Raw genomic sequence first — 24,093 nt, 5'->3', positions numbered from 1 at the left:
GATTAATGGGACGTTTGACAAGCATACAGATGTGCTTACAACAGCCAGTGATGTACCAATAAGGAGGGAGGACATCAAACAAATAATATGCATATTTACATACTATAGGAGCACCCTAACAGAGCGAAAGAGACGCTCAAATGAACCGTTAGCAGAGGAATCAGAGAAAACATTATTCTATAGTGTCTCGTGTTTGTATTACAGAGTCAACGCTTTATTATCCATGTAAAATTATGTATTTATGCATGTATTTATTCATGTAAAAAACATTATGAATCATCATCTATTTACAAGAATGTAAGTGTATCATAGAAGATGTAACCATAGAAACCCCTACTGGCTCCCTGCCGAAGAGCTGTGGACTGTGATTACTCTGAGCAGCATGCATGGGGATAAATAGATTTATCCGGGATAGTCTGTAAGTCTTTAATTTAGCCACTTTTAAATAAATAAAGTTGCTAAGAGGGTCTGAAAAGTTGCTTAATCGAGCAATAACACCACACACAAGGGTGGAATCCCATATTTCCCAAAAATGTCCATTTGCAGGATGCACAACGTTACAGCTATGAGCTGAAAGACACTAAAACGCGCCGTAGAAGCTGAGGAGAGCTTTGGTGAGCACATTCTTATAACAACCTAGAAATGATGGACAAACCTACAACACAAGACTCAAGTTGTAAATTTAACTTTAAACAGAGCAGGAAAAAGAGACTTAGAGGAGCAAAAAGGGACAAAGAGAACATACGTTTAGGGACTGTGATGGACGAGCCGACATTGAGCGCTCGGGAGGAGGAAGAGGAGGAGGAGGAGGAAGAACAGGCCCTGACTGGAAAGGAGGATTTGGCTCTGCGTGTGGACGGGACGACTAGCCGCGAACGTTTGATTGGGATCACAGCACGGGTCGGCGGCACGACGCGACCATGGTACTCAAAGAGTCTGTAGACACATGAAGAATAAAGCTGCAGCAATCTCAACAATACAAATTCTACAAATCGTGTTACAGTGCAGAAAAACACATTTTAAAAAAAACAGCACAGAGAAGTATTTCAGGATTTATTATGGGCACTTCCTGGAGTCGCTGCCACGTTTGCTCGATGTTATATGAGCAACAAGAAACGCTTACAAAAGGAACCAAGACACGCTGCAAGAGATGACGAAATGATAGCGCTACATATTTAACGACGCCACCGTCCTTCAATCACATCTTGTTCCCAGTTGCTTACGACGCATCAAATTGCCAAAATAGCAATAATTGACTCGAAGCTGAAATATTCGACTCTCATCAGGGATATTGCAAAGTAGAGGAAGTAAACAATCCAATGAAACTGTCAGAAGGAAGATACATTCGCTGCCTCGCCGGTGCAAATGACCAGCCGGGGGACCATCTGACATTCAGTACTCGCCTATGCGGATAAAAGCATCATTAGCAAGTCCAACGGAGAGGAATAAAAACCTCCCCAATATGACATTCATTATGACTATGATAATGTAGTTACTTTGCCTCAGATGGAAACGGGGCCATTCTGTTCAAAACTCATCTTTATCTAAGTAGCTGTCTCTGGAATGAGAAGAAAGGAGAGTGAAAACTGATGGGCAGAAATAGCGGGGAGAGGAGTTTAAAGGATACTATTCTGCCAGAATGTTGTGATATTTACCACAAAACAATCGTCTTTACGTACCTGCTGTAGAAATCATCTCTGTAGTAGTCGTAGTCAAACTCATAGCTGCTGTGAAGAGAAAACAGACCGGTTTTAAGATTTCCGTAACAGGGTTAAATAATACATGTGTAATACATGAATTATTTTCTCAACCTTGTTGAGTCGCCCCCTGCTGGCCATTAGAGAATGCAATTTTAAAGGCATTTCTGTCAGACCTGGGAGATTGCCTCCTGCTATATACTAAAATAATCTCAATTCAACTCTCGGCAAGAAAGTGAATAAGCTAAGCCCTGATGAACAGCTATTTTGTATTCTTGAATTTCACATCTCACTTCTTTTCCACTGGTTTTTTTTATATGTAGAATAATAACAGACACCGACATCACGGTTGGGATAATGGCCTCCAAAGGAACCCGACCAGACAGCAGAATATAATATGAATATAATTATGGCGGGAAAAACTAGGTCAGCAAAGCAACATCGGACCGTTACTTTATAATATCGACCCGTGTGTTTCAAACAGACCTGTAGAGGGATGAGAGAGGCCTCTTGGAGCCCATCTTAGGCCTGTATGGTTTCGGCTCTCCTGCCATGTTTATGTCTGCAAACAGAATGAAAATCGACGTCATGATGTGAAAGAGTAGCAGCTTTAATGTCTGACTGAAAACACTCCGATTATACATTCATCTGAAAGGTTGCAGCTACACCGAAATTCTGTGTAAAAAAAGTGGAGTCAAGTGAATTTCTTCAACACTCATAAACTAAAATATTACCTGATATTTTCATGTGCTATAATTTAAACTTTATGAGCTTCCAAGCTGTTTAACTAACACAATTAAACAAATGTCCCACGATAATAGTCAAAAGTGGGTTCACAAATCCCGATTTCATATTCATACTTAGTTACCTAGTTTGGATTTAACCACATGAGAACAGAGATTGTAGACATGTTACAGTGTTGGTAACTTCAGGATCACTGGAAAATATAAAGGTTTGGATATAAATCAAAGAATCACAGTGTGTTTGACTGCAAGTAAACAGATTTATAGTAAAAAAAAAAATGTGCCTATGCCTACTATACTATTTAAACATTGCATCCCTGGTAGAATAAGCGCCTTCTGGAAGAACATTTTTCTGTATGTGATAATTGTCGATTTTCAATAAAGTAATTTATCAAGCAAAACTTTTTAATAATCTTTGGTTTCTCACATGTCATTGAATATCTTTCGGTCGGGGATCAATATTCAGATAAAACATGTAATTTGAAGATGAATTTGAAGATTTGAAGACTCTGGGAACTTGTGATATGTATCATTTTTCACTGTTTTCTGACATATTACACCCTAAACAATCAATGTAATAATGTACTGAACATACTGTTTGTGATCCATACCATATATCAAGGTAATGCAAATCTTTTTTCAAACATTTGTAAGAATCTTGTTTATAGCTTGACCACAGCATGTTTTTCTCAACATTAACGCAAGAACAACGAGCGATTCTCCATTTTGAAGTGAAAACATCGGCATCCCACGAGGGACTCCGCTGATAAGGGGAGAAAAAAAAGAAAAGGAGTACAGGGCAAGATTAGCCTGAGGGCCGATTCCCTCTAAATCACTCCTCGGACACGGACACATGAGAGGGACTTCATTCTAGCCGTCTTCCTATTGGGCAGTGTTTCCCCTACCATTGTACAGGCCTGGCGGCCCGCCAGGCCAAGGAGACCTGCCGCCAGGCCAAAAAAAAAATCAATATACCAAAAATAAGCCACCTATCAATTCATTCATAAATCAATAATCAGGAGCGCCTCCGCGCAGCACAGTAGACTTGCTCCGCAAGACGCGCGGCCGCAACAATCCACGCCGCGCGCTCCCGCTACTTTTTTCTTCGTGTACTTTACACGTTTGATGTTGTTCTGATGCCGTTCCGCCTCGTTAAACCACCACGATGTCGCTTTCTACTTTGAAAACACGGAAAGTTGACACTGTATTTTGATAAGCTGTTGCACTCTTCAGACTCGTGGTGTGAGCGGAACCGGTCCATAGGGTCCATAATATTAATTTTATTACATTACATTATTATTTATTTTTACATAATAAAAATGCCGCTGTGTGTCTCCGTCCAAAACCCGCTGCGCTCGCGCTGTCTGCTCGCACAGATCCGCTCGTGCGCACATGCGCTGATGCAGGTCGAGTGTTGTCGAGAAATATAAGCAGAGACGGCGCTCCTTAAAAACAACATCACGCCATGTGTGTGTAGTATTAGGACGTGATGACGTATGTACAACCGGCCAAACCGGCCAAAGCCCGTTTGGATTGTTTTTGATAAGATGTGGAACTTTGAGTTAACTGCTGCTGAGTAAACCTATAACTTATATTTTACTTGATAAAATAAGACAATATATGCACTCATATGTCGTTGTAGTGTTTTACAGTATCTGTAGCTATTATTAATGTGATGCTCAATATTTTCCAGCCATATTTTTCTGGACCCTGATCATTTCCATCAACCAGCACCTTAATAAGTCACTCTCTCCTTGTGATCTTGAATACACTCTGGTTGAACAAAAATGTTGAATGCAAATATAATAATTGCAGAATTGCAGACTGCTTGCTGTGCCACCTGACTTAATCCAACTGCACCAATACACCATCCCACACGTCTCGTCTGTTTAGGGTTTTTTCGGTGGGTACCACCGGGCCTGAAAAAAATTCTAGGGGAAACACTGCTATTGGGTAACATAATCCCTGCAGACTCAGCGTCAATCTTGTGAGCAAGAAGAGGCACCATCTCTATTATGCCTTCAAATCGTCATGGCAACTATTGTGATATAAACACACAAAAGCATGGTGGTAACAGACAAAGACGTGCTTCATGGAGAAAGTCTATTAAACACAAAAACACTATAGAAGTAAACATATTCACAGATTACTTATGTAATACTGGACCTGACCGTTTTTTCCATTTTGCGTTTTCTTACCAGAACTAATATGTAATTCTGTGTAACAATTACTGAAGATGATGAACACAACAATGCTGTAACAGAAGCGTAGATGCCGCGCTTGGTAGGTAAAAGGGAAAGCTACATACTGCAAACAACAGGAAGTTAATTATTGTTTGGCCCGCTGATTCGTCTCATCCATCAACACAGTCGGCGATGGCTGTGACACAAAGCTCACGGAGGCAATTAAGAGAATTTAGCTGCTGTTTCTCTGAGTCATAACTGTCGACTGTCAATAAATCCACAAATCTGAATAGAAATCATGGAAAAAAAGACGCCCCCCTACTGTGTAACTGCAGAACTTGCCTGATAATCATTGTATGTTTTTTCCGGTTTGTAAGTAATCCAGTTGGCTGTACATCTAGGGGTAACAAAAAAACATCCCAATCTTCTCTTGAGTATGTATAGTGTGCTTGACTCGATGTCTAAATCTATTGTAGCTTAATTAACTCCATTGTTAAATTGTTGGTTAAAGCTTTAAAAATACATCTACAAGTTTGTGAAATTGCAGATTGAGTTGAAACAGCAAGTTGGACTATTCTCAAATAGCTAGCAATGAAACATGCAACAGATTCATATATAAAATATATATATAAAATATAAAAGCATTCATTACATCATCAACTTCAAAGTAAAAACATTTTCTGGTAGCATCTTTTTAAAAGCGTGGAGTTCTTTGGTTTAAATTGTTTTTGTGTGTATTAAAATCAAAACTCTATGTAGTATGAAGATGAACTTTTGCTGAAAGTAGTTCAAAGCTCTGAAGGTGGGAGAGCTCAGTGTCATGAGACCAACCAGGTGAATTAAGGTAGAAAGCATTGATTAATTCAGTGATTTAACTTCAGTCCACTGTAGCTTTCAAAGAGACTTAGACAAAGATGAGCAGAGAGGCTGGAACCTTTCTAAGGGTTTAATGGCCTTGAGACATCCGAGACATCGATTGTGTGTTAAAACAAAAACTGCAAGGCAAAGCTTTCCTTTTTTTCGTCTTAGTAAAAAGAACAAAAAACAATGAAATCCCCTTCAAATGCAATAGCAGACCCAGACTGTGACTCATCACCACATGGCCTCGTCTTGATTGACAGCCCCTTCTAGCTGCCAACAGTCTGACAGGCTGGTATCACTGCGTTTAGTCTGTCGGCTTGTCAGCGCTGCTCCAACTCATCTCAATCAGCCTCGAGTGGTGCTCAAGGTCAAAAACACAAGCAAATATAAACACACACACACACACACACACACACACACACACACACACACACACACACACACACACACACACACACACACACACACACACACACACACACACACACACACACACACACACACACACGGCAGGGTAGATCCTTGAGTCACCCTGGACAGCTTCACTGGTGGAGATGATAATGAAATCCAGTGCTGCATTGTGAATAAATACACACACACACACACACACACACACACACACACACACACACACACACACACACACACACACACACACACACACACACACACACACACACACACACACACACACACACACCATTTCCTCTGTCACACCTTTTCTCTCTGCACCTGGATGCTACAACACATTGGCTGCAGATTAACCACAGCACCATGTTCCTTCCCCTCCCTCTCCCTCTTCTTTCCCTCCTCGCTCTCTCCCTAATGGACTAATGAATTGGAGATGTAGCTCTCTGCTGCACGGGGACGGCTGCATCATTATCATTAGGCTACAGGAAGACGTGAGGAATCGTTCACATTGTAAAGCGTTCTCTACTCCCGCTGGTCCCCTGCTGGGGTCTTTAAAGAGAGAGCACTAAAAAGCCCTCCCCCCCAAACAGACGCACGCCTGTGATTAATTACAGTCATTATATTCATCATATACACAAATGTAACAAATGTATGTGTGCCTGACTTGTTTGTACGTGTAAAAAAAAGGTTGAGGGGTTGAAATGGAAGAGAGAGACTGTGTTGCTAAGCAATAGCCAGTTAGGACTCGATTGGTACCGTAAACTGTGTGCAGCATCACGTTGAGGGGGGAATATAAAAGTTACTTCATGCTGAGGCTCATCGAGAGTAACACAGAGGCGAATGTATAGACACACTGGTCATCCTCTCGGCTTCTGAGTGGCTATTGATGTATTGATGTCCTGTAAAATGATAAAAGATCTTCACTGGGATGAATCCTCAGAGCTGGTTTCTGTGTGTGAATATGAAGCAGAATAGAATAAATATCAAAATAATTATAAGGCTGTAAGACTCCAGCCAATAACATAAAAACTGCTATATTAATGCGATCACAGAGGGCAAATGAATCAGCAAGTTATGTCCAGCATTCTCTCTCTTTTATCTCCGTTTTGGTCTCCACCAACTTCTTGACTCCACTACTGCATCAGCTGATTGCCAACTGATTTTTTCAATCAATAAAAATCCTTTGAGAATAAATAGGTGTCTACATATGATTTACAGAGATTGTATATCATGTTATTATATAAAAATAAAACTGGACTTTTCTCCAACAGAGCTAATATGCACCGTTTATCGTTCACAACACTTGAACAAGAGGTTTTATTCTTGCACAGTGTAGATTTTAAAATCACGTTGACGTCGCCACACTTCATTTTAGTTCAGTTTCTTCACCACCTACAGGGCCGTTGCGACTCTGTTTGAGTTCATTAATATTAAAGAAGCTGTGCTAAAGTACCTGTGAGGATCTACTTTAGTTAGACGAGGACCCCTCGAGCCCTTGAGCTGGTTGTCTCTGGAGGTGTGGACGAGTCTTTATAGCCCGGACAGTGCAGAGAAACGTTTGAATTATTCCATGGGGGTGAGCTTAGTTACGAAAAAGGAAACGCAGCTTAATAACTGTAGCCCTTGTGCTACTTATGTTTAGCTGAGCACAAGATGAATTATAGTATATTACCAATCTCCCCCTTGACTGGGATTTTACATTTGAAGGTAATTTGCAAAGCGATGTTTAACTCTGGGAATCGGGGGAGTTGGGAAGTAAGTGTACTCTACAAATGTGTGATTGCGTGACAGCGGCCGCAGATTCAATCGAGGATTGAACTTGAATAATCTCTGATCTTGGCTCAAGGGCTTATGCATTAGTGTGTGTGTGTGACCATAAAGAATGTTATTCTGGATAGATGGATATGACACGATAAGGCACCATCAAACTGAAACACATTCAGGATACATTATACATTATTACTATTTTTCAAACTGAAAAACACCCCACTGCCAACAGAGAAGATTCACTCCAGCAGGAAATGTTACAGTTGGCATGAAATTCCACATTATCATAAGCTCTCTCTTTGCCTTCGCCCTGCTTCACAACATTGTTAACACCATACATCAGGAGCCATGTTTTCCTCTTCTTTTTGTCGTTCTGTTTCAATGCGTGTTACCGTGGAAACCTGGCTCTTAGTTCTTCGTTGACGTGGTTAAGTTTAATGTAAGACAGTCTTTAAAAACAGACGCAGAGTTTTGGGGATATTTTGGGTCCAAAGTGAATCCTTTATCTCTTCACAGCAGAAAAATGAGCGATATCTGACCAAATATATAAAAGTTATATTTCACAAAAAATATGAGGAATAGGTTAAGTTTATTTAACACAAAACATGAAATAATCGTGTCTCCGATTAACAATCAATAAATCAAAGTAATAATTGGAAGATTAGTCTATTATCAAATTTGTTTTTCGTTGCAGCCCTAATTGAAATTCATATACAGATTATCTAAATTTAAATTGTACATGCCATAATTTGTTAGACAAATGTAGTCGAATCAAAGCTGGGTCTCAAATGATGGCACGGTCAGCCACCAACAAATAAAGGCCCACCCCAAACTAAGGAAAAATAAGGGTGGACAAACTCCTGGTGTCTGCTATCAAATGTGGATGTTAACTAAGAATAATGGTTTCATTACTTTAATTCATAAAGTCAACAATATAATGATCTTACTTCCAACACTTTATTGTTCTGGGTGACTCACCTGAAGTTTTATTATCCCAGTTCAGCAGTAATGCAGTAACGATGACAGCAGCAACATCTGAAGCACCGTATGAAAATAAAAAGCAATAAAAGCTGAAATTAACCGCATAGTGCAGTAACAACAATGTAACGGAGCCAATGGGAGCGGATCATAAAAGGAGGCAGCTTCATACTAAAATGTGACCAAATGCACTAATTAGAAGTAATTAGGGAATTTGAAGTAACTGCTTCTATAATAATAAAGGCCCTGTCCACTATTTGAGGATTTACAGTACATTTGATTCCTCATTACAACTCAACAGTTCTCACTTGTAAGAATGTTATACCTTAAATACACTTGAATTTAGACTCATCAAGACAAAGATATCATAAATTAAAAATTTGCCTAATCTGAGATAAACTGCAGATATCTTTAATCACAATCCTGTCAGTGCCATATAAAGTATTATGTTCAAACCACTTGCCATATACACACAGGGGACGAGACTATTACCTTGCGAGATATTTGACTATCACTGACGTTTATTGAAATTAATCTGTCAACTCTCTGTGAGCTACACGAACTGGACTCGGTTTTATTACGTCCTGACTGATTCCAGCAATCAGGATGAAGACCTCGAGGCTCTAACGGTTTTTGTTATGGTTCGGAAGGCGACAAGTGAATTAATCGCTGTCCTTCCTTAATGAATTCCTTGTACTTTGCTCTTTCGCCCTCTTAAGGAAAATGGTTACTTGGCGGCGTACAGATTTGGCAGCTGCTCGACGGGCTCCCGTGGATCTAATAAAAGTATTTTCATTAGACCTGCTGAGCTGTCCATTAAGGTGAGCCCGAGGTTGCTAATTTGGACTGAGCTCAATACTTTGCATCAGGAAATACAATCATTAGCGGATGAATGTTCTTCAGATGAGCAGAGGATAAAATATATTTGCAGTTGTTGTCCATTTCAACATTAGAATACATGTTGATTTTTTGCATTAATATCATAATGAGCACATCGGAGGTGAAGATCATTTAGTCTTTCATCTCTCCTGAGCTCCTTCCCCCCATTTTGTCAGTTTTTCTTATGATGTAACTATGTGGTTCTTTAGTGCAACGAGTTGAAACATTTTATGCCCGCAGAGCTGGTCCGTCACTTCCACCTCAGCACGCGCTCGCCAGTCTGTGCAAGCAGCTGGAAACATGGCCTCCTCATTCAGGTGGTCGATGCTGAAACATTGAGCAGCATACGCGATTAGGCATCAGCCCAATTATATCACCAGGTGATTAATCCTTTAGCTGACCAGCAGCACATGAACATTAGGGGTCTTGTGAAAGGTTTAACAGGGTAGAAAAAGAAGAGGAATCATGTTCACGCTTCATATACTGCCTCTGATCTTGGCTTTTTTTCTTGTCGTTATACTGGGAGAATTTCAGGCTTTATTTAAAGCAACACTAAAGAGTTTTTAGTGCCCTTAAAATAATGATTCCAAAATAGTTTCAGTGGTTCATCACCTCAAAACCGGGTGAACGGCACTTCCCCATTCCCTCTGCAGCCCTCTATTGGCTGTAACCGCACTATGTAACTTTGCCTCGAGACTACAAATTTGACCTGCTTTACGGCAAGCGTTACAAAAGCCGGTAGGTGGAGGCTCTGCGTAGAGATCAGTGGGAGAACACCCGGCAGGTGCGTGGAAGATGCCTTGCAGCTAGGTAGTTTTTAAATTGGCGTCATGGCAGAGCCTGCAAAGAAAAGGAGGAGTATAATGTCCGATGATGCGAAGAAAAGAAAATGGGAGCGTGACAAAGAAAGAGCTCGAACGAGCGTGAATATCGGACCGGCTCACACTTGGCGAGAGCTGAAGGAGGCTACAAAATGCAAGACGGATGGTGACTCGGCTTTGTTGCTGCTGGACTTGTAAATAATACCGTTAATCATATTTTTTCCAACAGTGTGCATCTGTGTACAATACATTGTCGATTATTTTATTGGCTCATGTTAGCTAAGGCGTTAGCTATTGTGCTAATATATATGCAACTATCGCTATGGCTCATATTAGCTAATCTTAGCTAAGGCGTTAGCTACTCTATCTTGTCACTGGACAAATCGTTCATTGTTTCCAGAGCCGGTTCTGCAAACAAACAAATAAAGTGCGTGCAACTAAATTATTTACGACGGCAGTAATGGACAATTCCGCTCCCAACCTGTAGGGGGACCGAAGAGGAAAACTTTACAAAAGAAAAAGTGAAAAAAAAAAAAAAAAAAAAAACATCAGTCATTGTTTGAACCACAACACATTGCTTCACTTTAAGGGGCTCCAAACCATTAAAAAGGCTGGGAATCACTGATTAATGTCTTTTCTTAGGCAATGTGTCAAATGTGCTCACATTTCTGCTTCTCTGTTGTGAAGAGACATTAGTTTATATTATGCGATAGTACATCAGATGTTAGAAAAGTTGGTCGGACGAAAGAAAAGTCACTGTGGAGACTTTTTTCTCACATTTAATTTAACAAATTAGTTAATGAATTAATAAGGGAAGTAATCCTCCGAGTAATTAGCCTTCTTTTCCCCTGGAAGTAATTTTGTCATGTCACATTAGGAAAAAGCACAGGTGTAAATAATAAAAAGGAATGATGGCTTAAATCCATTTAGCTGCTACAGGAATTGTTTCTTAAAATCTGCAAATGAGCATTTCGTCTCAGTCAGTGGGTTTTTGGTTAGATACCTGAAATAAGGTCTGGGGTTAACCCAAACTCTTTCAAGCTTTAGTTTAAAGCTAAACATTAGCTAGCTTTACTTCTGTAGATTGCGTTCATGCTTCAAAATCATAAAAGTGGTGCATATTTGTGAAGATTATATTGATGGACAGGCATCATGAACTTGTGTTTGCCACAGAGCCACATTTTCTGCAATAATCCCAAATCAGAGGGAAACCTCACATTGTTTTTCGTCGAGGGAACCAGCGCAACGCTAACTTCTGAGCTTGGCCTACAAAGAAATCCTCCTCGCCCGTGTTTTTCCTTCAGTCGAAATGTCTGCTGCAATACATATTTAACTACATATTAATTAAAAGGGTCAGATGAAAAACACACTGGCTGTATAAATTATGCATTCTGGTCATAAATCAGTAAATATAGATGTTAATATATGAGATATAAATAATTCATTCGGCCCGAAGATCTGCCAACAATGCAAGAACACCTACATCGGCCTCTCGTGTACACGTGTGCACGCCACACAGCTGCCACGTGCAAATACCCACTGCACCTCCACTGCTTTGCTCAAAGGCACTTCTGCATTGAGCATACACAACAAACATCACCACTCTTTTAATTCCGCAGTCACCAAATTGAATATAATGAATGTCCTGCTTATGATCAAGTCCCCCCCCCCCCCCCCACCCACACACACACACACACACTAAACTGGGTGAAAATAATGAGATTAAAAAATGTATATAAATTAGCATATTTGCTCCGGTATGTAAATGATTATCTGGTATGATTTGCATCATGCTTTAATGCCCATGCATGAGAAAAAGCTACAAGACATTTGAACATAAAACGAGGATTACTTCGGCTTCCCTGGAAATGTCAAATTGACACGCAGATGCTGACACACAGTGAGCGACAGAAAAAGGAAAAAGCAGATTTCAATCAAGCAAACCACCAAAACTGCAAAGCACACCGTGTTGCATTTACATTTCACAATCAATCATTTTCAGCAACTTTCTCAAGAAATGGTCACTCTTTGGCAGCGGTGGGAGTGGAAGTTCTGCCATCAAAAACCTTACTCACGTTAAAATACAAGCACCAAACTGCACTGTAACTATCACAGTGCAAAATGTCTCCATTCAAATTTTCATCTTTATTTATTTGAAATATATTCCCTGATTTCATCATCGTTCAAGCAGAATCCAAGGTTGGCAACTCATTTGTTGTTATACTGTTGGGTAGGTCCATCAATTACAATTTTTTTTTCTTTTAAATAAATTGATCATATGTATAGAATCTTGATCTAAAAGGTACATATGTAAGATATACAGGATGGAGAAGAGTATGAAGTGCTGTAAAGTAGTATAAAATCTCACATTTGTACTTGGGGCTAAATGTACTTTTTACCCACTTTTCGGACTAGACAAAAAGGAGACGTTTATATTACAGAAGTTGCGGTGTAAAGTAAAGTAAAGCCTCCTGAGCACCATAAACACCTGACTTACTAGAAATACACCGTAGACGTGACTCACGGGGTTTCCTACGTGAATCTACCGAAAACTAACCGCGTTAACTTCAATGACGTCACGAGTGATTGGCGCCTCATACTCACTTCTCGGGTTGCGACGCCTGCCTTTGAACATGGTCGTGACAAAGCGGGCAAACACGGCGGATGTCTCTGCAGCGGTGGAGCCAACTCTCGGTCCGTTTCTCCCCCCCTGATGTTCAGACAGACTGCTGCCGCGCCTCCAGCTCCGCTTTGGAGCCGCTTCGGACCGTACCATCTACCAAACTACTCCGGGGGGGAGGAGGGGAGGGACTCTCCGCTCCAAATACAGGAGTTGGACCGGTTTTGTCTAAACAAATCAAAGATTGGGTCGCGAGGAAATTACTACAATTTGATAACGATCCTACGGAAGCCCTAAACGGCCATGCATACATATATTTTATTTCCTCCGTTTTCCCGTGATAACGAGATAATTCCTCCGTTTTCTCGTGATAACGAGATAATTTCCCTCCGTTTTCCCGTGATAACGAGATAATATCCCTCCGTTTTCTCGTGATAACGAGATAATTTTACTCCGTTTTCCCGTGATAACGAGATCATTCCTCCATTTTTCTCGTGATAACGAGATAATTTCCCTCCGTTTTCCCGTGATAACGAGATAATATCCCTCCGTTTTCTCGTGATAACGAGATCATTTTACTCCGTTTTCCTGTGATAACGAGATAATTTTTCACCCGTTTTCCAGTGATAACGAGATCATTTTGAAGTTCGGTAAAGTTGGAAAGATATTCACAGAGTCGAACTTCCGGGATCAATAAATCAGAAGTGAAACGTTTTTCAAACACAAATGATGCCTCTGTCTCACCGTAATACCAAAGACTACGAGCTACAAGCACCAAAACCCCGATTTTTTACATAAATAAGCCGTCCTGCGAGCTGAACGGAGAACATTGATATCCATGCGCAACCGGCAGCCGGGCGAGTGCGCAGGCACCGTCTGCAAATTGCAAGACAATCAATAACTCCAATGTTATACAGTAGGCCTACAGAGACTCCAAAATCACTACACACATCAAGGGTCTCTGACGGTGGTGGAAATGGACTTCCATAAGACATCCGCCACCCTGTTAGAAAAAGGTAATTACCGAGCACCAGATTCCAAATGGTCGTAGAAATGTAGTTTTAATCATCTGGATTGTACTCATGCTTCATTTGCTCAGAATACCTATGAGTTGTTGTGAAAAACAACTGGCCTGAAGGTACTGGCAAGCAACTAGTAATTGCTTTCATTATTGATTAATCAACTGATGACTCAGTTCACATTTTAGTTTCTAAAATGTCAACAAGTAGTAGAAAATGATGATTAAGTTAGGCTACTCGTGGAAAAATATTCACATTTCAGTCCAAAACAAAAGTTACATTGACTACAATAGAAGACTAAGAAAAGAGCATGTCGTTTTTTTTAAATGTTTACATTTAAACTAATTATGTAAATAAATGTTGCTACACCCCCCAAAATTAAAAATATATATATAAAGAGAACATGATCTCATTCATATCAGGCTGTTGACTGAAATGTGTAGGCTACAGTTAATACATTACATAACTCACTATATAGTTATTATCAGTATTTTTCTGTATGTTAATACTCATATTGTCATGTGGCAGTACGATTATTTCAGCCACTTGGGGGCAGCATTAAAATATTATCACCTTATAAAGTTCATGCAGGTGTTGCCACTTTAAACAGCAAACACGGGCAGACGTTAGCATGTTAGCACTTTATGTTCAATATTATTATCAACATTCACTCAACTTTCGGTATCGCATCGACTCCTGATGGAAATATCTGTACATCCACTATGCTCGTCGTTAACTCGTTTGCACTGGGCAGGAGAAGGACACAATGAGAGCATCAATTCCATTTAATCATTTGGAGCTAATAGGAAAATATTAGCAAGCGCACCATCAAGGATGTGGACTTTGAATCCGTTTTCAATGGATTCATTGGTCACATGTCTTTATACACCTTCACACATACTTTTTTGCAACTACATATATGTCGAGGAATGCATTTACTCAATTGTTTAACAAGGAACAGAGGCTACAAACGTACACATGACATCTTTTGGATTTTTTTTCTTACAAGTGATGCTTAGCTGTATTAAACTATGAAACTTTTCATTAAAGGGGTAAATGCTTCTCTCAATTCAATAAAGCTTTATTGGTGCTGTGTTTTAATAAATACAAATAAAAATAGATAACCGAGTGAATGAATAAATACATTTTAAAAAAGAAGGGATTTGTGGTGGCTTGTAAAAGAAAAAGTGCACCCAGATAACACATACCGGTAATATAAGTGAGAAGTGCAGAAGCAAAAAAAAAAAAAGTAAAAGAAAGAATTATTTGTAATAAATAAATAGAAAATCAAGAAAAACTAAAACACGTCTTGCATTATGATTCACAAACACGCACACTCACACAAATCAAAACACATCTGTTGCACATTAGCTTAAAAAAAAAACCCACAACCAAACCGATTAAGAGAGCCATAAGTGAATAACTCCTGTTTGAGATTCAAGGTTTGTCTCAGAAAATACATCCTGCATTTTTCTCCTTTTTAAACATGCAGAATAATTCAGTTTGACCTCACTTTCATCCATTGGAATTATAAATCAGATTCCTATTGCCACCATCTCCCCCCTTCCTCCCCCCCTCTCTCTCTCTCTTGTAAATTTAATTTAAAGTGGATGGGCTGTGGACTTAAGGGACAGACCGACAAAGCAGAGCGCCTACTGATTCCCCAGCTGTTGCAGCACTCGGGCTCTGCTTTGGATGAAGCCGTGTAATTGTAATATCTAATTACACTCACAAGGGGTTCGCAGCTGTCTCGCACACAGTCTGACGTCTTAATGGTCGCCCGACTTCTTTGTTCTCGCTGAGAAAAGACAAGAGACTAAAAGCTCATGAAACATGGAGGCCGAGAACGAAGGATCCGCGGCTTCAAGGACAGTCGCCGGGAATCAAACTGCCAATGTGACATCTCTTGAAAAATATTAAAAATGCATCTCCAGTTATTTGATGTGCAGGAATAAAACATGCTCTATGTACTTGGTCTTTTGGGATTCATACAAGAAGGTTATTCCAGTATCATTTTGAAACACATTTGATCACTTACTGGCGGCAGCAGCATACATGTTGGCATATCTTAATACTAAACCGTTTCCAAGCTGCTACGCACTATGGCAACAGCAAAGGCCACTAAAAATGCTGCTTTTTTTTAGGTCATAAAATGACTCATTCATGTAAAAATGTGGTTGGATATTCTGCACAGGATGCAGGCGATCCCTGCATGAGTTTGACTACGGAGGATACAAATGAATCAAACATGCTGAGGGACAGAATGAGTTTTGTCCCAGTTTTGGTGGCGTTGCCCTCACTGATATTCTCTCAGCACCACCTAGTGTTCATGCAGATGGAAAGTCATGAATGCATGAAGAGTAAAGCAAGACAGAAAGAGGTATGATTAAATATTTCAGAGCTGACAGGGTAACTTTTAGATTCAAATTTAATGTTTAGTATGCAGTATTCAAATATTAACCTTCAAATGTCCCATCTTTTATTTTCTGTATTGATATATTGGTGCCATATGCTACATATATTTTTATAGCAAATAAATGGTTCACTCCTATAGAAAAATGACACATTTCCCAGCAACTGTCCAAAACTCAGATCGTATTACTCACTTTTGAAGCTCTACCACCAATTTTCTAAATATTCACCACGAATACCTGAGATTTATTATGGTGTCCTGCAGCTTTTCAACCACAGAGAGGCGCTCAAAGACCACCTGACAGCAGTCGCCCAAGAACCAGCTGACACAGTCTGAACCAGAGAAGAGAGGGAAGTCACAACCCGCACATATGGTCAGCCCGAGCTCCGATTGTAAAAAATGAACCTGTAAAGTTTCGATGCATCTACGTCCAGATTACCGGCCAAAGCAGAAAATGCTGAGTTGGTAGGAAACAAGAACCACCCCCCCTCCGTGCTTTTCATCACAGCTGACGTCTTCATCAGGATCTAAGTAGCTGCTGTCTGGGGCCAACCGGCGGCGTGATTGAATGTCACTTTTATTTTCATGAACTACTTAAAGTCATTGAGTCAGCACTCCAGTCATGTCCGAAGGAATTAAATTGAATGAAGCAATCGCTGGAGCTTCAGTATCTCGTGGCTATTAAATCCACTCGAGCGTGGGACGTTCTGCTAACTCGAGCTGCATGCTGTATACTCAGGTCTGGATCTGACCTTGTGACCCCTCCTGTCACATACCTTTACACTACTCTCTGTGTGATTTAATAAAACAAGAGAAATATCACAAATTAATATCTTGGAAACACAGTTCCAGAGCCAAATCAAATATGAAGTTAATGTTTAAAAGCTGATGATTGAAGGGTTAAATTTCAGAAGGCAGAAAATATCATTTCCAAAGCGGAGGGAGACGTTATTGTCGGCACCTTAAGGATACCTCTGACACTTATGGTGCATTGCTAATATGCTGAATTTATTGTGTTTACGGGGATGCAGCCAGCGGAGCTGCAATATGCCACGCTACGCAAAGGAATCCTTCACTTTTATTGCTGCACAAAGACACTGTTCAGGAGACGAGTGTTCACCTGAGATCTTCTCAGCTGGACGCTGTTTGCTTTTCCTCTCAGGAAACCGTGGGTTTCTCACGACGCATAAAACCGTGCATAACAATGAGAGGAGCTCCTCTGGGCGGATGCAACGATGCAGACTGGGCATGACGGACAGGATGTGGATCTGCATTGAAGGCTGGGTCAATAACAAGCCCCTAGGCGTTCGGAAATGTGTCTAATTATTCCCCTCTGTAATTAGGTCCGATGATTGAACATACAATTTTTATCGATGGTCCTACCATAACGCAAATGTATGGTGATGGCTGATAAGATAACCAATTATTCACAAGACCTTTATGCTTCTTTGAAAATGACTGAGCATGTGTCGTGCTAAATTAAATGGAAAAAGGAGCCACAGGAGAAAAATGGCAAGCAGCAGCCGGATGAAGTGATGCTAAGCTTAATTAATCACCTCTTGGCTCTAGTTCCATACTTAATACAGACATGAGAGTCTTGGCAGGAAAGCAAAACGTGTGTATCCCCGAAATGTTGAATTATTTCTTTAAGAGGATACAGTATTTCCATTTTATGTCAACTGGAGTGTCATTTTTCTACGCTTCTTCTCGTTTTATTCCAGTTTACTTTTCAAACAGATCTCTTCTTCCTCGCTAGCTTTCAAACAAGCCAACATCCAGATCATCCAAACCTAAAGTTCAGCAGTAACAGGATAATCATGTGAGCAAATACCGTAGGTCAAACTTGAACCAGGAACTCGATCTTTAAACTGTGATGGATTTTGCATTAAGTTTGGCTCCTATTGTTGTTTAAAATCCGATTGTCTGTCTGCTTGTATCTTTGGTCCCACCGGGTCTAATTTGACCAGTTTCTACCAAAATAACACCTTAGTGAGTTTACTTTCACTGAATAATAGTTCTTGAGCCACATAATAATGCAGCAAATCCCCGTGAACACAACCCCACCTTGCACTCTTACCACTGACATATGTGATTTCACAGCCAAGGAATGCATGGAACTGTCTGCAAACACAGGACGAAATCACAGATGTGACCCGGCGGTGCTCTCATTCATATTTAATGAGAGAGCAGGGCTCGGGGAGGACTTTTATTTTCCGTGGAGGAGGCTGTAAACTAATCAATAAGTAATAAGGAAGATTTGCAGGGATCCACTCAATGCCCACGAGGATGGTGGATCTGAATGTTTCCTCCTTGTTGCCGTCTGTCTGCCTGACTGTCTGTCTGTTTGAACTTTAAGTTTAAGTCAACTCCTAAAAACGGATTCTGTATCTTAGTATCTCCACACCGGCTGTACTTCTCCATTCCATTTCATAATTGTTTTTACGGTTTTACTGATCAAATTCGAGCTCGCCGTCATCGGAGGGCTTTCGTCCACAAACACAATGAACCAGATGGCAACTGGAGGTCTTTTTATATGGACTTGCTTTTATGACATGATCTCTTGTTATTGGTATTGACCCCTTCTTATATGACCTTCTTCTTATATGTACAGCTTGTGTAGTTTTTATTGCTTTTGCAGAAAATGATACGTGTGCATATATATATATATATATTTCAAGTTGAATTTTTCCACCTGTGAAGATGTAGGTGTCTCACGCTCAAGTATGCATTAACCATATGAATGCATGAGGAACACTTAACAGTACTGCCAGAAATAGAAGACAAGTTTAACCCTTTATAGTAGCTGTAGACGCATTAGTATCATAGGTGGAGGATAACAAGCCACCATCAGGGCAAGTTACATGTTGAAAATATAGTCATTAAATACCGTTAAATATAGCTTATTAACTCAGAAACTTTAACTTCTCAACCAAATTCAGTCCACTCTTAACGCCAGGAAGCTGTAATCAGCTGCTTCAACAATAGCTTGAACTTTGGAGAAGAAAACGGAAACCAGAATCCACAGGCCACCAATAAACTACAAGAATATGACTCTCATTCATCTCCACTAAATCCTCAGACAAAGGACCAACCACGGACACTAACGGCCAACTGTCACACACAGGAACCTGATGTTGCACTGAACGCTAGCTTCGTCATCTTTTATAAACGTATACATAAATCAGCCAGCAGATCTGTATATGTTGTTGTTGCATATGTTTTTCAAGATATCAGAAATGTACTTTTGGGAATCCAAGTCATCTGACATTAAAAACTTTTTAGAGTGAAGCACTGAAAAATGGTCTCTTATTATGGAGAAAGTCCAGTGTAGTTCTCACTGCACAGTAACCAGAATTCAAGGATGCACATTTGAACAACATCACCTAGTGATTGTCCGGCGACGACCCTGGCGTTCTCCCCGGTCACGGCCGCCCTGGCGTTCCTCTCGCTGGCATACTGGACGAAGGCGTAGCCCTTGTGCACCGAGCAGCCCACGATCTTGCCGTATTTGGCGAAGATGGCTTCGATGTCGCCCTTGGTTACCACAGCTGTGTTGAGGTTGCCGATGAAGACGCGGGAGTTGAGAGAGCGCGGGTCATTCTTGTTGGTCACGTTGCTGGTCTGGGTCTTCCCAGTCATCCTAGTCCTGCAGCACTGCCTGCTGGGAGACACAGGTGCACACTGCTCAGAAAGCCAGGAAGGGTTAGAGTGTGCAGGTTACACACAGGAAGCCAAACAGCGAGCAGCAGTGGGACGTAACGTATGAGGGGCCATCTGGGACATAATTCAGAATTACCTCTCACACACACATGTGAAATGCTCTCATATACACTACTGAAACACTCTCACATAAACAACTGAAAAAGTATTTGCTCACACACACTACTGAAACGCTCTCACACACACTACTGAAACGCTCTCACACACACTACTAAAACGCTCTCACACACACTACTAAAACGCTCTCATACATACAAGTAAAACGCTCTCGCATACACTACTAAAACGCTCTCACACACACTACTAAAACGCTAACCAAGTAAAATCCTCTTACAAATTAAAGTGAAGTAGTGTGTACGAGAGCATTTTAGTAGTGTATGTGAGAGTGTTTTACTTGTATGTATGAGAGCATTTTAGCAGTGTGTGTGAGAGTGTTTTAGTAGTGTGTGTGAGAGCATTTTAGTAGTGTGTGTGAGAGAGTTTTACTTGTATGTATGAGAGCATTTTAGAAGTGTGTATGACAGCATTTTAGAAGTGTGTGTGAGAGCGTTTTAGTAGTGTGTATGAGAGCGTTTCAGTAGTGTATATGAGAGCATGTGTGTGTGAGAGGTAATTCTGAATTATGTCCCTGACGGCCCCTCATAGTAACGCACCGCCATCTATGGTTTTATGAATCCACCTAAACCCCACTATGGTCAAACTATGAGCGATAAAAGCATTTTGAGATACGCTCAAAGATTTTTACCCAACAACTTCAATAGTCACAGCAAATGCTTGATTTATGTGATCATATTTTCTTATTTGTTTATAAGAGAATTGAAAACCAAAAATTAGGGAGCTACAGTAAATCCTTTAGGGCTGCAACAAGTGAAAAGTGTCCATCACAGCTTCCCAAAAGCCGACGTGATCTCTTCAAATTAGAGCTGCAACATGTAACTATCTTTTATTTATTGATTAATCATTTATCCTGTAAAACATCAGTGTCTGAGGTGACATCTTTAAACATCTTGTATTTTCTGATCAGCAGTCCGAAACCCAAAGATCCTTAACTATAAAACAAGGAAAAGCAGGAAAGATTTTTTTCTTCAAAAATGACTCAAAACAGTAGTTGCTAATAACTTTCTGTCAATGACTGTGATTAATTGACAAATTGTTGCATCAAACGTCACATGACATTATTGTTTTCCAAACAACAATTTATCTATGAATTTATTATACTGCACTGTAATTTCCATTCCTTGACATTCTTTTTTTTTTTTTTTTTTTTTTTTTTATTAAAACAAAATATATTTTATTTTATTGGCTTATTTAAATGTTTTATATAAAGCACATTGAATTGCCTTGTTGTTGAAAGGTGCTATATAAATAAAATTGCCTTGCCTTGGCTAAAACCAAAAGAAATTCCATTTACTTACAGAACCAAAACAAATATACATATATATATATATTTCTGAGCATTGTTTTTCTCAGTTAATTGATGAATATCCTGACCCCACCTACACATTTACATGGAAGCTGAGACAGGAACACTGTCTGCAGGAGGTGAGAGGAAAAGTGTGAAACCTGACATATCTCCTATAGGAGATATAACCCTGTTTCCATATTTAAAAGATAGTCCAGCAAAGAGACTTGGCTCCCCCCCGGTGGGAGAAACAGGCCCCACAATCATCCTCCAATCTATTCATCAATTCCCTGTGAGGACCTCAGGTCAGCGTTATACAGTAATGTGGCCCTCAGGAGAACACACCGCCACTCTGAGTCCTACTAAACGCCACCAGGCTGCTCCTTCTACCTTTGTCTCGACCCATATCAATTAATTAATTACTGGTGCTAATTCTCATAATATTAACTAATGGTGGACGGTAACTTTTTGTTTTTTAGGTACTTTTACAGCTGGAGTTTTTAGTTATTACGTTACAGATTAAGATTTGACAAAACATAAATGTATGAAATACAGTACATCGTTAAGAATCAAGACAGACAGACAGACAGACAAACAGACAGACAGACAGACAGACAGACAGGCAATTGATTATTCTAAATTGCCCGTAGGTGTGAATGTGATTGCGAATGCTTGTCTGTCTCTACATGTCAGCCCCGTGATAGACTGGTTACCTGTCTGTCTCTACATGTCAGCCCTGTGATAGACTGGTTACCTGTCTGTCTCAGTCAGCCCAGTGATAGACTGGAGACCTGTCTGTCTCTACATGTTGGCCCTGTGATAGACTGGTTACCTGTCTGTCTCTGGATAGACTGGTTGAAATGTTTGAATGAAACTTGTTTGGTTGGAACGACTGCAGAAGCTCTCTCTCTATATAAATATATTCTTTTTTAAAGACACAGAAGGGCATAGATCGTCTCATATACGCTAAAAAGAAACTTACTTATGGACATTAGCTCCACTAAGGCTTTGTAGTTTTCTACAGAATCTGGAAACCTGTCCACCGTCCACGACAACTGGTGCTTCCACTAAACTTGTGCTCTAAATAACTGCAGCTTGTGTAAACGATCTATATCCTGTTAAGGCAGCCGTCAGTCTCTCTTTCACCACATGCTTCAGCTCACATCAACGCCCCAGAGATACTCCAGCAGTATTTTGTCAACTCCCCTCGATCACATGTTTTTAAATGGTGGCAAGAAAAAGTTTTACATTATTCCTAGCTCCCTCAAAATGGCCACTCACAAAAAATAAATAAGAGACGATTATTTTACCATATTCATGAGTCCCAAAGATCCTCAAAGCATTTAAGGAGAACATGTGGCAAAACTGCTGGCAAACGCGTGTGGAAACATCCCAGGCCGGAAAAAAAACACACTTTGGATTCAGCCTGGCATGCTTCACGCTTCAGAAATGAATGCTAAATAACATCTTCATGCATCGGTGAAGCTGCGAACACACCCTACGTCACCACTGGCATGCTTTATCCATGCTGAGACATTTTTGTTTGTCTGTTACAAGTCAGTACATTTTCTTCTAACAGCAAAGTGAGTGCTTGACAGTGATGTTTTTTTCTTTCTTCAGGGCATCCTCCCGTGTTGCAGAGGTTCCAAGTTTAAGTATTTCATGGATCCTCTTTGGTCCTTTCACACCGACTGTCAGGCGGCTTCAGAGTCTCCGGAGATAAAGAAGCGAGGAACTGGTGAAAGTAATCATTTTAGCATATCCTCTCCCTCTCTCCCCAGATCTCTCCTCGCTGATTCACGCTCCCGTCAGACGAGGACAAGATGGAAACCCCTCACCCAGTGTGACGAATACTTTTGGGATGTGAAGGATGCATTCAGGCCACACTCACTCTCCGCCGCTTGAACGCGTTAATCATGGCGGCGTTTTATCTGATGGCGTAGCATCTAACCTCGACCGTCGTCAGCAGAGGAGAACAAGCTGTAGATATGTCGCCTTCTGTCTTATCAGGTGACGGACGACTTTCGAGTTTCAACTTTTAGTACCTCACTGGAAAAAATACATCTGCATAAAAGAATGGAGTATGCGTTTATAATAAGCCGGTATTTTGTTTTCTTTGTGCCTTTTGAATGACAGCCAAACACATTACAGGGGCATAAATGTGGACTGAAATATAATTACATTTTATACAGTCTACATTTACAAAGCACGCCATGATGTAGGTATGGGTAATGTTCCTTCTTTACGGGAGAACATTTACAGCATAAAATGCGAGGATTTATCAAAAATGCCGCTGTGGAAACCATAAAAGCTGAAAATTGTGCTGAAATCACTCAATGACAGCGTCTCTGGGAGGTTTTAGAGCCAGAATAATGATTGTTGCTGTTCTGGCTGCTCAGATGTTCCAATAATCAGTTGTAAAAAAAAGCTTAACGTTACGATGGGAAAGTGTGGTGTTGGTGTGGCGGTGTTTTTTTAAAAATCCAACAACCCGAGAATGTTGACAAAATCTTTTATTCATAAATATCATTTTAGCAATAGAAATACAAAGTTGAAGGTTCAATTCATTGTCATTGTAC

General features: G+C 40.3%; 1 protein-coding gene across 7 annotated transcripts in view; it reads right to left on the bottom strand.

Annotated features, from left to right (window-relative positions):
- The window catches only part of LOC311012096 (RNA-binding Raly-like protein), a 32,964-nt gene that overhangs the window by 2,548 nt on the left and 6,323 nt on the right, over nucleotides 1–24,093 (bottom strand). For 5 of the 7 annotated variants that reach the window (XM_084007428.1, XM_084007429.1, XM_084007430.1 and 2 more), the window contains exons 2-5: nucleotides 19,776–20,046; nucleotides 2,184–2,259; nucleotides 1,680–1,727; nucleotides 746–936 (exon numbers count right to left, since the gene is read on the bottom strand). In XM_084007428.1, the coding sequence (XP_083863554.1) occupies nucleotides 746–936; nucleotides 1,680–1,727; nucleotides 2,184–2,259; nucleotides 19,776–20,031 (571 nt within the window). In that variant the 5' untranslated portion in view covers nucleotides 20,032–20,046. Of the gene's footprint in view, nucleotides 1–745; nucleotides 937–1,679; nucleotides 1,728–2,183; nucleotides 2,260–19,775; nucleotides 20,054–24,093 lie in introns of all 7 variants that reach the window. The other 2 variants (XM_084007425.1, XM_084007427.1) reach the window with 2 other exon arrangements.

The sequence above is a fragment of the Eutrigla gurnardus genome, assembly GCF_963514095.1.
Source record: "Eutrigla gurnardus genome assembly, chromosome: 4".
Taxonomy (NCBI): Eukaryota; Metazoa; Chordata; class Actinopteri; order Perciformes; family Triglidae; genus Eutrigla; species Eutrigla gurnardus.
Note: the sequence above shows the minus strand (reverse complement) of the source record. Positions and strands in the feature narration are given on the sequence as shown.